The sequence below is a fragment of the Coregonus lavaretus genome (genome assembly GCF_964263955.1).
Source record: "Coregonus lavaretus genome assembly, chromosome: 33".
Classification (NCBI taxonomy): Eukaryota; Metazoa; Chordata; class Actinopteri; order Salmoniformes; family Salmonidae; genus Coregonus; species Coregonus lavaretus.
The window spans coordinates 34,589,338-34,599,535 of NC_140020.1; the positions used below are offsets into that span (position 1 = coordinate 34,589,338).

Consider the following 10,198-nt stretch of genomic DNA (forward strand, 5'->3'; position numbering starts at 1 on the left):
AAGGACCTTGTGAAGATGCTGGAGGAAACAGGTACAAAAGTATCTATATCCACAGTAAAACTAGTCCTATTTCGACATAACCTGAAAGGCCGCCCAGCAAGGAAGAAGCCACTGCTCCAAAACCGCCATAGAAAAGCCAGACTACGGTTTCCAACTGCACATGGGGACAAAGATCATACTTTTTGGAGAAATGTCCTCTGGTCTGATGAAACAAAAATAGAACTGTTTGGCCATAATGACCATCATTATGTTTGGAGGAAAAACGGGGAGGCTTGCAAGCCGAAGAACACCATCCCAACCGTGAAGCACAGGGGTGGCAGCATCATGCTGTGGGGGTGCTTTGCTGGAGGAGGGACTGGTGCACTTCACAAAATAGATGGCATCATGATGAAGGACAATTATGTTACATCTCAAGACATCAGTCAGGAAGTTAAAGCTTGGTCGCAAATGGGTCTTCCAAATGGACAATGACCCCAAGCATACTTCCAAAGTTGTGGCAAATGGCTTAAGGACACCAAAGTCAAGGTATTGGAGTGGCCATCAAAAAGCCCTGACCTCAATCCTATAGAAAATTTGTGGCCAGAACTGAAAAAGCGTGTGCGAGCAAGGAGGCCTACAAACCTGACTCAGTTACACCAGCTCTGTCAGGAGGAATGGGCCAAAATTCACCCAACTTATTGTGGGAAGCTTGTGGAAGGCTACCCAAAACGTTTGACCCAAGTTAAACAATTTAAAGGCAATGCTACCAAATACTAATTGAGTGTATGTAAACTTTTGACCCACTGGGAATGTGATGAAAGAAATTAAAGCTGAAATAAATCACTCTCTACTATTATTCTGACATTTCACATTCTTAAAATAAAGTGGTGATCCTAACTGACCTACGACAGGGAATTTTTACTTGGATTAAATGTCAGAAATTGTGAAAAACTGAGTCTATATGTATTTGGCTAAGGTGTATGTAAACTTCCGACTTCAACTGTACACACACACACCATGGTTCCAAATAAAGTGCATAGACTATATGTGCTACACATGTTTTTTTGTGTGTTTTTTTAGCAGCTCACAATAAATAAGACAACTTTGGTGTATTCCACTATAAAAGATCAAGTGGAAACACATGTAATATACTGTGCTCAAACTCTTGACAAATGTATGAAGTCATTGATCATCTCTAAGGAATGCTGAATTATAGTTTCCTAGGAATGTGTATGTCTAGAGATACTGAGTGACTAAACAGTTGGATATGAGCCTCCTGAGGATGGATATGGGGTTATTTGTGGGTTAACAGATGAGAATCAATGCAGAATGTAGAATGCCCCCTTCACAATTAACTTATATAATTAATACAATGTGTAGGTGTCGAATGTATATCATGTCAACAGGGGATGATAGCTCATGAATTATCGTTTATCTATTTGACTGGTTGGCTATCTGTACGTATAGATGATCTAGTTTGGCATCACTCTCATAGCTGTATTCACTGGTGTCAGGGGATCTGTGCTAGCTTAGCCTAGTACAGCCTGGGCGTGCTAACCACATCTGTTGAGCTCCTCACTAACCTCATTACCTCACAATGAGCTTACTGACGCAATGAAGACAGCAGATTATGTGGTGGGGTACTGAAAGCCAGGGATGTATAGGAATAGTATAATAATACATATCTACTGTATATCTGTTAGAGACAATGGACATGTTCAATATGGAATTACTTAGAGAGGAGCACATACAGGCAGTTACCCCAACTACAGAGTTTTCTGTGACAACAAACAACAAGCATTTTTCACATCATACTGTAGAAACCTTTTGGAGAGATGACGCTGCACACACACACACAGACACATGGTGTGGAAATTTCCGTCCAGTCAGAGGAGCATATACCACAAGGAGAAGGAGTACATTCAGATCCATTCACTAGCAGGGGCTGCAGTCTGAGGGGGCTGTATGTGTGTCTGTGTGTGTGTGTGCGGTGTACGTGTGCGTGTGTGTGATGAACCCAGTTCACACATCCTCCCACAGAGTGAGAGGGGATAATAGAGTAAGGACCACGGACTCACTGACCCTTCTGGCCTTAATGACTACAGCTCCCACGATGCCTTCTTATCTCCATGGCAACCAGCAGACATCCCCAGCTTGCACAACTGCACTATCGCACGCACACACACACACACACACACAGGAAATTATGTCACTATGAGCCTCGTCACACTTACTACACTTTTTGTAAAAATACCGTCGGCTACACATACAGTTGAAGTCGGAAGTTTACATACACCTTAGCCAAATACATTTAAACTCAGTTTTTCACAATTCCTGACATTTAATCCTAGTAAAAATTCCCTGTCTTAGGTCAGTTAGGATCACCACTTTATTTTAAGAATGTGAAATGTCAGAATAATAGTAGAAAGCATGATTTATTTCAGCTTTAACTTATTTCATCACATTCCCAGTGGGTCAGAAGTGTACATACACTCAATTACTATTTGGTAGCATTGCCTTTAAATTATTTAACTTGGGTCAAACGTTTCGGGTAGCCTTCCACAAGCTTCCCACAATAAGTTGGGTGAATTTTGGCCCATTCCTCCTGACAGAGCTGTTGTAACTGAGTCAGCTTTGTAGGCCTCCTTGCTCGCACACGCTTTTTCAGTTCTGTCCACAAATTTGCTATAGGATTGAGGTCAGGGCTTTGTGATGGCCATTCCAATACCTTGACTTTGTTGTCCTTAAGCCATTTTGCCACAACTTTGGAAGTATGCTTGGGGTCATTGTCCATTTGGAAGACCCATTTGCGACCAAGCTTTAACTTCCTGACTGATGTCTTGAGATGTTGCTTCAATATATCCACATAATTTTCCTTCCTCATGATGCCATCTATTTTGTGAAGTGCACCAGTCCCTCCTGCAGCAAAGCACCCCCACAGCATGATGCTGCCACCCCCGTGCTTCACGGTTGGGATGGTGTTCTTTGGCTTGAAAGCCTCCCCGTTTTCAACAATGATGGTCATTATGGCCAAAGAGTTCTATTTTTGTTTCATCAGACCAGAGGACATTTCTCCAAAAAGTACGATCTTTGTCCCCATGTGCAGTTGTAAACCGTAGTCTGGCTTTTTTATGGCGGTTTTGGAGCAGTGGCTTCTTCCTTGCTGAGCGGCCTTTCAGGTTGTCGAAATAGGACTCGTTTTACTGTGGATATAGATACTTTTGTACCTGTTTCCTCCAGCATCTTTACAAGGTCCTTTGCTGTTGTTCTGGGATTGATTTGCACTTTTCGCACCAAAGTACGTTCATCTCTAGGAGACAGAACACGTCTCCTTCCTGAGCGGTATGACGGCTGCGTGGTCCCATGGTGTTTATACTTGCCTACTATTATTTGTACAGATGAACGTGGTACCTTCAGGCATTTGGAAATTGCTCCCAAGGATGAACCAGACTTGTGGAGGTCTACAATTTTCTTTCTGAGGTCTTGGTTGATTTCTTTTGATTTTACCATGATGTCAAGCAAAGAGGCACTGAGTTTGAAGGTAGGCCTTGAAATACATCCACAGGTACACCTCCAATTGATTCAAATGATGTCAATTAGCCTATCAGAAGCTTCTAAAGCCATTACATCATTTTCTTGAATTTTCCAAGCTGATTAAAGGCACAATCAACTTTGTGTATGTAAACTTCTGACCCACTGGAATTGTGATACAGTGAATTATAAGTGAAATAATCTGTCTGTAAACAATTGTTGGGAAAATTACTTGTGTCATGCACAAAGTAGATGTCCTAACCAACTTGCCAAAACTATAGTTTGTTAACAAGAAATTTGTGGAGTGGTTGAAAAACAAGTTTTAATTACTCCAACCTAAGTGTATGTAAACTTCCGACCAACTGTATTACTCATTTGTAAACTTGCCATGTCTCGACCGCTACCTCCGGAGGTAACACACAGCACTCGCCGGACAGTTGCCGCCCTTAAAGCAGGGCAGTGTAAACAGAATTGTCTTGTTGAGCCAACACTCCTACAGTATAAATGGTAATAGCAGAGCAATGTTTTTGAAACAGCTGAAATGTATAGACATTTCCCTAATATTTTAGACTTGTTTTATTGAGTTTTTGCCTGAAATTGCAGTAACAGCCTGTTAAATTCTGCAATTGTCGCAGTAGCTGCCAGCTGCACTTAGCCACTTAAAACTATGGAAGCCCATCCCCACCACCAAAAACATGTAGAATGTAGATCATACAAATAGGATATGTTTTTTTCATTTGTAACATTGTGTGGTGATTGCAGAGGTGGCACCACAGGAAATGTTTTCCTGTGCCCCAGAGTTTTTCCTGATCTGGTAGTAGGCTAACCTAACCAACTCCGGACCCTAGTTGTAGTGTATGACATAGTAATAAATCAGTTGTAAAAACGGTTTGATATGGGCTATGATGGGATCATATTTTTTCTAATCAGGTCATATGTTGTTGTTTTTTTATCCTGGAAAAACTCCTGGCCCTAAGGAGGATGAAAACATTCAAACCCTTTAAACAGACAATGAGACAACAACTGCGATTGGACAAAAACAAACAAAAAAACTAACACGGCTGAGCGCAATGTATGCAGGGTTGCATTGTGTATTTTATTTTTTATTAACTTTTATTTAACCAGAGAAAAACTCATTGAGACCTAGGTCTCATTTGCAAATGTGCCCTGGGAACAATCAAAAAAATAAAATTATACACAATTGAAAACACAAAATTAAATAAATAGCAAATATTATATACAGTACCAGTCAAAAGTTTGGACACACCTACTCATTCCAGGGTTTTTCTACATTGTAGAATAATAGTGAAGACATCAAAACTATGAAATAACACATATGGAATCATGTACACTGCTCAAAAAAATTAAGGGAACACTTAAACAACACAATGTAACTCCAAGTCAATCACACTTCTGTGAAATCAAACTGTCCACTTAGGAAGCAACACTGATTGACAATACATTTCACATGCTGTTGTGCAAATGGAATAGACAACAGGTGGAAATTATAGGCAATTAGCAAGACACCCCCAATAAAGGAGTGGTTTTGCAGGTGGTGACCACAGACCACTTCTCAGTTCCTATGCTTCCTGGCTGATGTTTTGGTCACTTTTGAATGCTGGCGGTGCTTTCACTCTAGTGGTAGCATGAGACGGAGTCTACAACCCACACAAGTGGCTCAGGTAGTGCAGCTCATCTTCTTTGGGGGGCCGCACAGCCCTCCATGTGCTCACCAGAGGTAGCCTGACTGCCATTAGGTACCGAGATGAGATCCTTAGACCCCTTGTGAGACCATATGCTGGTGCGGTTGGCCCTGGGTTCCTCCTAATGCAAGACAATGCTAGACCTCATGTGGCTGAAGTGTGTCAGCAATTCCTGCAAGAGGAAGGCATTGATGCTATGGACTGGCCCGCCCGTTCCCCAGACCTGAATCCAATTGAGCACTTCTGGGACATCATGTCTCGCTCCATCCACCAACACCACATTGCACCACAGACTGTCCAGGAGTTGGCGGATGCTTTAGTCCAGGTCTGGGAGGAGATCCCTCAGGAGACCATCCGCCACCTCATCAGGAGCATGCCCAGGTTTTGTAGGGAGGTCATACAGGCACGTGGAGGCCACACACACTACTGAGCCTCATTTTGACTTGTTTTAAGGTTTAAAGTTGGATCAGCCTGTAGTGTGGTTTTCCACTTTAATTTTGAGGGTGACTCCAAATCCAGACCTCCATGGGTTGATACATTTGATTTCCATTGATAATTTTTGTGTGGTTTTGTTGTCAGCACATTCAACTATGTAAAGAAAAAAGTATTTAATAAGATTATTTCATTCATTCAGATCTAGGATGTGTTATTTTAGTGTTCCCTTAATTTTTTGGAGCAGTGTAGTAGCAAAAAAGTGTTAAACAAATCAAAATATATTTTATATTTGAGATTCTTTAAATAGCCACCCTTTGCCTTGATGCAAAGTTTTGTACAGATAGACCAATGCTGTTAATATAAATAGTGAAAAGAACTGGACCAAGAATCAAACCCTGTGGGACACCTTTTGTTATGTGTAGGCCTTTGCATCTGTAATTATAAATATACTCATACAGTATGTCAGGGTTCTTCAATTCCGGTCCTGGAGGGCCGAAACACTTCTGTTTTTTATTTCTACCTGGTAGTTAATTGCACTCACCTGGTGTCCCAGGTCTGAATTAGCCCCTGATTAGAAGGAGAGGATGAAAAACAGAGGTGTTTCGGCCCTCCAGGACCGGAATTGAAGAACCCTGCAGTATGTCATCACTATTGTGTTGATTGATTATTTCCAGTAAATCATTTTGAATTCAAAAGGCCTAGGTAGTCTAGCCACCCGAAGTGTGAATATAAACCGAATTTGATCAAATTCACGTTCTCAGAACACAAATAAATGGGCCTATTTTAGGCTATAAATACATAGCTTAGGCTATAAAAACATGACGTTACTTTTCCCCTGGCCCAGATGGGATCAGAGCGCATAGGCTTCTCTACAGGATACCTGCAGCTATGGTTGTTATAAGTTGGCTACAGTCGATTAGACTAATTGTTCACGTTGACAAATCATGAGGCATTTTATTTAAAAAAATGTGGTGGTGAATTCACTTATACCCACATTTTCAATTGTAATTTCCGAGTGGCGCAGTGGTCTAAGGAACTGCATCTCAGTGCTTGAGGCGTCACTACAGACCCCCTGGTTCGATTCCAGGCTGTATCACAACCGGCCGTGATTGGGAGTCCCATAGGGCAGCGCACAATTGGCCCAGCGTCGTCCGGGTTTGGCCGGTGTAGGTCGTCATTGTAAATAAGAATTTGTTCTTAACTGACTTGCCTAGTTAAATAAAGGTAAAATAAAATTACCACATGTAATGCTTTGCATGATATTGATAGAAATTAAGCCTGGTTTGTTGTAATGTTATAAGGTAGGCCTACTGTACTTTTATATTTGTGTGAGAGGGTTAATCATACATTTTTGATAGGCTAACGTTAGTTGATGAAGACATGCTGTTATAGCAACTCTGTGCTTTTGTCTTGAATCTAAAATGTTATGAGTGTAGCCTACAGATGATTAAATAAACCCTTTAATTGTCTGTACATACATTCTTGTGAATTGTTGCATTATTCAAGAGTGTAATATGCTTTGGTTGAATTATTCAATAGTGTAATATGTTCTAGAAGAAATGTTTCTGTCACTAACCACGTTTCCATCCACAGTTTTTATTCGTGTAAAGTCATACCGTATAAAAAAAATCTCTACAACTGTGATAGAAACAGGAAGTTTTGCTACAGTTATATAAATGCCGACAGATAATTTGTTCGTTTGACATTATCTTTTTGTGTCAGTAAAATATATTATGCAAGAAATGGTGGTGGAAACACCTTTATGAGCAAATATTGATATAATAACCATCATATCAAAGTAAACTTGGAGTCACGTGATGACATGGTGTGTGGTCCTCCCACTACGACTCAGGAAACCATGCAGTTTATTAGGCTACAGATGAAATAAGTGATGATGAACTTCACAGGCTGGTGAAAGTGCACAGTGATCTTGATGCTCCTTTCCAATAATATCGAGGGTCTTATTCTGGTGACATGATGATCGATGCTTGAATGCCATTTGACAAAAATAAATAATCTTGCTCTTATCCATAATAATCTCATAATGTGGAATAGCCTTCACACACTGTATCTACGAGCTGTTGGCTAGAGCGCACGTGCCAAGACCAGAGTAGGCACATTTGCTATTTAAATGCAACCGTTTTTGTGACAATATTCTCAGTAGAGTTGAAAATGCGATGGAAACACATTCAACTTTTGATTTTTATTCGGTACATGAAAACGTAAATGGAAAGGTACATTTTGCGTGCACTACGTCATCACACACTGATTTTTTTCCACAACAAGACTATTTAGTGGAAACACACCACTGGTGGGAAAATGCACATATTTTCTTTATGTGGATTCTAGAATATTCACATGAATAGTTACTGGCTAGTGGCTACTGTGATATTTACTGTCAATTTGAGCTGCGGACCAAGAATGTCACGTTGCCAGTATACTGGACTCGCTAAATGTACAGTAGCCCTTATCCAGCTATCCAGTTAGCTAAACACTCATTCAAATAACTCATTGAGAAGCAGGGTGCCGTTTTGGAAGTTTACTTGAATCACAGTGTGAAACTGCAACAAACACAAAAGTGCATGTTTTCAGTTAAAGTAGTATAGAGCACAGAATGTCTTACACAATAACTGCACTAAATGTACGAAATAAGGAATAAGAGTACTCTCGAGTCAGAGCTTCTTGCACGTGACACACTTGAAGAGTGCACCGCTGATACATCTCTTAGCTCCAACCAACCACAGTCCATCTGCTCGGATGGCACCCTCTGTGAAATGTCTCCCTTGATGCTTCACAGCCTCATGGTGGTGACGCACAAGCAAGGTTTCCAGGTGGTGACGACCTGGAATGATAATGGGGTTGACATCGTTTGTTCCTAATTTAGATTGCTCGATTCAGCCTCCCACTCTGAGCAGTCCGTCGCTGTCAACGATAGGATGCAGCCTTTGTGGACTGCTGTCAGTAGGAAGACTGTGTTCTGCTGCAATGCACCTAAATTCCTATGCATAACACTCATCTTGGACACTCTTTATCACAAGGACTTTGGCTCTTTCCAGCTCCTCTTCAGTGGGGTTCTTCCGACAGATGTGCCATCCATGGCAGCTGCTCTCTTGTGCAGGCTGAGAGAAGGTCCGAGCTATGTGGATTAAGTGTACTACTGTCCTGCCATGGATGGCACAATGGTCATTGATGAGCATTTTCTGCATGAACTCTAGGAAGTGCTCCTTCATCTGATGCCGCTTTTCTAGAGTACGATGGAGTGAGGTGAGACGACTGTAAGCGTACTCCCTATTGTTAGGCAGCCATCCTCCGGGTGTCTGGAAGGGCAAGGACATGACCCAGCTGTTGGAGCTCTCTTGGCAGACCTCGTTGTCCATGATCTAAAGGAATCTTGTGTCGTCGATCGAAGGTGCAAGTTTGTCATCGCTAGTGGTGTGACAGAAGATTGACTGACCCAGGTTCTCTCTGGAGTGTGTCAGTGAGTTGTCTTGCAGGTTTGGGTCGTCGAGGTTCTGCTGCTGTGCTCCGTAACTGAGCTTCTCTTTCACCCTAACCTGACTGTTGCATGGGCTGAGGTAGGTTGGACGACCATTTTCCAAGATGGATGTCTTGAACGAGCTCACCTGAGATGGTTTGTGGGCACCTCTGAGACACACGTCCCCAATGACAACCCAACCTAGGTCTAGCTTCTGGGCGAATGGAGCGTTGTCTGGACCGTTGATTTGGTTCCTGACTTTTTTTAATTGTACTAATTAATTGTACTAATTGAACATTAATTGTTAATGTTGCGTGTGCAGTTTAGGTGAAAATGTTGAGTGGGCAAGAAAAAATAAATTAACGTAGCTAATTATATATTTTTCTTGAAAGAAATGTAAACCTTCTCCTAGGTTGTGGTGTAGGTTGGATTTACCTAGGTAAGAAGTGGGCAGTTAGGTGAAAAGGGTGTACATTGTCTTTAAAGTATTCCTGAGGGACGTGGAATAGGTTTGGAAATGATAAATAGGTATCTTATTATGAACCCTAGGAATGTCGGCGATCTTCAATTGAAGTATGAGAAATCCTGTTTGCTGACGTCTAGACATTGTATTTCGGCCAGTCTTTTAGGGTATGGTCTGGCCATTGTATCTCGGTGGGACCGATCCCTGCAGGTTTCCCAAATTTGGAAACCTTAGAGGAGATTTATGATTATGGGAAAATTGGTTATGGTAAAATGTTAATGTAATAGATTTGACATTACAAATGTGGGCCCCGTTATAGAAGAAAATGTTCCTGCAGGTTATAACATTTACATTTACGTCATTTAGCAGACGCTCTTATCCAGAGCGACTTACAGTTAGTGAGTGCATACATTATTTTTTATTTTATTTATTTTCCTACAGGCCCCCCGTGGGAATCGAACCCACAACCCTGGCGTTGCAAACGCCATGCTCTACCAACTGAGCTACATCCCTGCCGGCCATTCCCTCCCCTACCCTGGACGACACTGGGCCAATTGTGTGCCGCCCCATGGGTCTCCCGGTCGCGGCCGGCTACGACAGAGCCTGGATTCG

The 10,198-nt window shown here is 41.8% G+C and overlaps 1 protein-coding gene across 1 annotated transcript in view; it reads right to left on the bottom strand.

The window, feature by feature from the left end:
- LOC311108418 (uronyl 2-sulfotransferase-like) overlaps positions 1-9,025 on the bottom strand; it is a gene marked incomplete at its 5' end in the record, with an annotated part of 67,188 nt that extends 58,163 nt beyond the window's left edge. Inside the window, one exon of the mRNA XM_084151043.1 lies at positions 8,815-9,025. Coding sequence (XP_084007169.1) covers positions 8,815-9,025 — 211 coding nt within the window. The remainder of the gene's footprint in view (positions 1-8,814) is intronic.
- Between the last annotated feature and the right edge of the window lie 1,173 nt (positions 9,026-10,198).